Source organism: Marmota marmota, unplaced genomic scaffold, assembly GCF_001458135.2.
Source record: "Marmota marmota marmota unplaced genomic scaffold, marMar, whole genome shotgun sequence".
Taxonomy (NCBI): domain Eukaryota; kingdom Metazoa; phylum Chordata; class Mammalia; order Rodentia; family Sciuridae; genus Marmota; species Marmota marmota.
The window spans coordinates 4,497,953-4,502,927 of record NW_026000206.1 but is presented as its reverse complement, the minus strand read 5'-3'; the positions used below and the strand labels follow the sequence as shown (position 1 = coordinate 4,502,927).

Below are 4,975 nucleotides of genomic sequence, written 5' to 3'. Positions count from 1 at the left end.
GTAGGTAATCGAAAATGGGTCTCGGAGAGGTACCAGAAGAAAAAAAAAAAAAAAAAAGAGAGAGAGAGAGAGAAATAGAAGAGAAAGAGAAAAGGAACGGGGATTTCTTATCTTTGCAGATAGCTTTTAGGATGGTTCCCCTTCCCAGTGCTTGCAGAGATCACAGGTCAGTGCTTGAAGGTGCAGGGTGCTGTTCAACCACACAGTCTCTGTGGGTTGCATCTGATCCCCTTTCTGTTCCAGCTGCATACCTGTCCTGCAATGTAGTCTGCGCTTCTGCAATTCTTTATGATCCCTTATTTCAGCTCTCCAGAAGGGGGCTTCCCCTTCCCTACCATGCAGCCACACCTTGGGTGCTGGTGTGGTCCATTTCTGCTTTTCTTCTTCTGACTTCTAATAAATCACTAGTCGTTGTTTCACCTGAATGCTGACTCTCTGAGTTGGGTTCCAGCATTTCCCCCTGCCCTCTTGTCTCATTGTTAAGTTGTGCTATGGATCCAATTCAGTATACATCATATAGTACTTGTCTGTTGGTTTTGGGTTTTGTTTGTTTTTTGTCTAAGCAGTATGATTTTTTTTTGGTGGGGGGGAAGCACTACTGGGGATTGAATTCAGGGACACTCAACCTCTGAGCCACATCTCCAGCCCTATTTTGCATTTTATTTAGACTCACTGAGACTTATTTAGGGTCTCACTGAGTTGCTTAGCGCCTTGCCATTGCTGAGGATGACTTGAATTCGCAATCCTCCTGCCTCAGCCTCCCAAGCCGCTAGAATTACAGGTATGTGCCACCATGCCTGGCAGTAATTTGATTAAAAAAAAAAAAAAAAAAGAATTGATTTTTATATTTGCATATGTTTCAGTGGTTCACAAAATAAAAAGTTCTCCATCAAGTATTTCCATTATGGCTTTTCTCTTAATACCAATTTATAACAAATTCACAATTATACAATATTTATATCTGATCTTTACTAATCTTTTATTTTCTTGTGTAATTGCATTTGTTTTGTATAATATAATAAAAGATATTCATAGCTCATTTGGATTTCACTTGAATTAGAACTGATAATTTAGATCATTTACATTTTAAAACTTTAGAAATTTATATAACTTTTGAAGTTTGTATTTATTTATATCAGAATTATTTACTTTTAAATGATTGCCATTTTCTTTTTTGTTTTAATTCTTATATCTATCACTTTACAATGCATATTTGTGAATTTTTCCAGACCTCTCAGATGGATATTAACAATAATATTTAATCCCACATAATAAATCCTGGCCTATTGATGAAATATTCATGGCTCAGTAAACTGAGAGATGTTTAACTATCCTGGTGCATTCGAGATAGTCATCATTTCCAGCAAGATTGGAAGGAGTTCTGTCTGCTCCTTGGTGTGTCTCTCACCAAGCCTAGAACTATAGAGCTGCAAGGAAGCAGAGGAGCAGTGGGGAGATTGCCTCTGCACTGCAGCCCTGTGCTACCTTGGTGCTCTTGAAGGGAGTAGCTGAGTCTTGTAGAAGAGGAGACTAACATAGAGCACAATTGGAGAGTAGGTTCCACATTGCTAATTGTATTACTGATTTTAACACATTTTGGTGGAAGCTGTTTGGGTAGTTTTCCAGTTTCTTAAGCAATCCTATAGTCAATATAGAGTTCTATACTTGTAGATTTTTATATAACTTAAACTGCAGATGTTAAAAGTATTTGAATTGAAGATCATGAGCTTGGCATTACTCTATATTTTAAGAAGATGAAGTTTAGTGATGCAACCAATACATTTAACATGTTTACTTGCACAGAATCTAATCTGTGTGTCTTGGCACCCTTCATAGACATGAATAAGATAGACAAGGGCTTCCAGTTGGTCAAAGTAAATAATAGATTAGAAAACAGACAACTTAATTTTAGATTCTTCATAGAACTGTGACAAAACAAAATCAGCAGTGGTGGTAGGCATGAGACCTGTTTCATACTGAGCGGTCAGGAAAGACTTCTATTAACAGGTGACATATTGGGAGCAGAAGAGGAAAAGGAACCAGTCTTGTAAAACTCTGAGGGTAGAAGTCCAGAGAAAGGGATCACAAGTCCCAGTGCCCTGGGGGAGTCTCCCTGGCTAAGGTTAGGGAAGGACATAAAGATACATGGAGGACAGAGAGGGGCCAGTGGAGCCAGGTCATGGTAGGAGGTTGGATTTTATCTATGTGTGATACTATCCAGTACAGGATCGGGTGACTAGGGTGGTTACCTGATCTGATTTAGTACTGTAAAAGATTATTTGGCTCTGGAGATACTGGAGAGTCAAGAGTAGAAACAGAAAAGCCAATTGGGGTGCTACTTGTAGTCATCCAGAGGAGACATAAATGGTGGCTTTGACTAGAATATCTGAGATGCAGGTGATAAGAGGTGGCCAGAATCCGTATATTTTGAAGACAGAATCCACATGATTTACTGATGGATTGGGCATAGGGAAGAGAGAAAAAGAACAGTTATGAATGACTCATAGATTTTGGGGCATAGTGATACACTGAACTGAGATGAGCAGAACCAAGTAAAGGAGTACCTTTCAAGGGGTTGGGTGGTCTCATATTTGCTTATATCCATATATTTTCTTGGTTGAATCTTGAAAGCGTATTAGTTCTAGGAATAGTAAGATTTATTGTGTTTATTTGGCTTGGATTTAGAAATATTTTGAATTTGGGGAGGTAACAGTCTTTCAAAGATTTAAATTTGAACTAAAAATACACAGAATATTACATTAAATATTATATTTCTTCTAAATTTCAAGCATCCACTGATTCTAAAAGTGAACAAAAGAACGAAAGCCTTCAAGAAACAAATGTAGAAACATGCATTAGAAATGTATTTAGGTTTTACTTAAAACTCTCAGATACAACAAAACAAGTCATTTAGCTGGGCAAGTAGGGTGAAAATTCTGTGCCAAGATCTTTCTGGATTTAAATTATAACCATGCCATGCCAAGGCATTGCAGCGAACACCATGGTAACTTCTTTGTTGAGGCAGCCCTTGCCTGTGCCAACAAACAGAGGAAACATGGTGTGAGAGCATAGTATTTCCCTCTCTTGTTTAGGGAAAACATGTATCAGATTTGCATGTAGATACGGGAACGAGTTATATGTCTCATACAGCTGAACATGTTTGCAGGTAAATGGGCATAATAGTTATTCTTTCTGAAACTTATTAGCTTTTGAATGTTCTCAAATTTGCTCTATTTAACTATCTTTAACCTGCTAAGCTCATATTCTTTGAGAATTCCAGCAAAATGAATAATGTGACACTGTAGATCAGTTTAATTTTATGCTTCTTGAATTTTGCATGAACTGTTTTGCCTAATGAAGAGTGAAACCGGAACTTAAGTATATTTGCTTAAAATAATTTTAGAGGATTATAGGGTATCTCTTTAATAAAAAATTATCTTAAGAGTGTTTTGAAAATTATTTTTCTTTCAAGATTTGGATTTTTTTATTATAAATATCAGATTTTTAAAAATATTTATTAACAGATTATATCATTGTTTTTGTTTTAACTGTATCTTCATCTTTCTTTTTCTTTTGGCAGAGAAATTGCTTTTACTAGGCAACTTCAGGAGAAAACATCTCAACTCTGCTACTACTATATGGGTTTTTACATACATTCATGTCCCAAGATGAAATATAAGGTAAAGTTGATTTGTGTATGTGTGTCTGTTTTCATTATATAAAAATGAATCTTTAATAAAATTTTTATCTCAAGGCACAGGATTTGGAGCTTTGAAGGAGGGATGAATGGGTTAATAAGTAAATCTCTTTGCTGCTTCAAAAAGTAAACTTTCTATAATGAGAACCACAGTTTTTACTGCTCTTACTTTATAATCCATTATGAGTTTTAAGCATATTTCAGAATTTCCTTTAAAAAAGGGTTTTATGATTCTTGTTAGTGAAACTCTTTTATGTTTGCTACGTACTAGTGGAGGATTGAGCAGTGCAGGGAGCAGATTCTTCCTCCACCCGCTGTGACCACCACCACTACCACCAGCACAGTTGGTGTTATTAGCTCTGCAGGTGCAGGAAGATGCACGCATGAATCTTCCACCTAGAACTTGTGGTCTAGGTGGAGCTGGGGGCATTTAACATAAAACCAGGTCTTGCCTTGGTGGGTGAGTGGCCTGGGAGGATGTGGGGTTTTGCTCCACAAGGTGTGGAAGAGGAGAAAAGGAAGGACTCAAGACAAGGGAAGGTTTGGGCTGACAGTATAGCTCAGTTGGTAGAGTGCATGCCTCGCATGCATAAAGCCCTGGGTTCAATCCCCAGCAACATCACCACCGAAAAAAAAGAGGGAAGGTATGATGGAGAAGCATGAAGGAGCCAGTAACAGTGCCTGTGATGTACTCATAGGAGGGAGAGTAATGAGGAGTAGGAAGGACCCTGAAATGTGGTCCAAGGAACACAGGCAACTGGGAGTCTTGATGGGTCACACGTCAGAAAGCTGTATAAATAGGATATGTAAATTGTCCACATGCAGAAATATGATTTTTTAAATCATAAATATTTTTAAAAACATGCTGAAATAAATAAAAAGTATCCTGGAGCCCCTGTGTGCCCATTATCTGGCTTCAGCAATTATTCACACATTTTTTTCATCATTCCTTTATCCCATCCTCATCTCTACCTTCTTATGAATTCATCTGGACCAAATCAAAAAGATCCTTTCATTTGTAAATATTTTAGTGTGTATTTATTTCTAAATTGTAAGGATGCTTTGAAAACAACTGCAATCTCACCATCACACCTAAAAAGTATTAACAATGTTTCCAAATGTCATCAGTGTTCATATTTCCCTTATCAATGTTCATATTTCCTTAGTTGTTTCATAATGCTTTTCACAGTAAATTTGTTTGGTTTAGGACTCAAATAAAGGACATACATTATATTTGGTTGATGTATCTCTTAAATTCCCTGCCCCTCCCCCCCCCCC

At 37.2% G+C, this 4,975-nt stretch overlaps 1 protein-coding gene across 5 annotated transcripts in view; it reads left to right on the top strand.

Annotated features, from left to right (window-relative positions):
• Positions 1-4,975, top strand: part of Ate1 (arginyltransferase 1) — a 148,416-nt gene that overhangs the window by 66,388 nt on the left and 77,053 nt on the right. For all 5 annotated transcript variants that reach the window (XM_048791316.1, XM_015498342.2, XM_015498343.2 and 2 more), the window contains one exon: positions 3,581-3,680. In XM_048791316.1, coding sequence (XP_048647273.1) covers positions 3,581-3,680 — 100 coding nt within the window. The remainder of the gene's footprint in view (positions 1-3,580; positions 3,681-4,975) is intronic.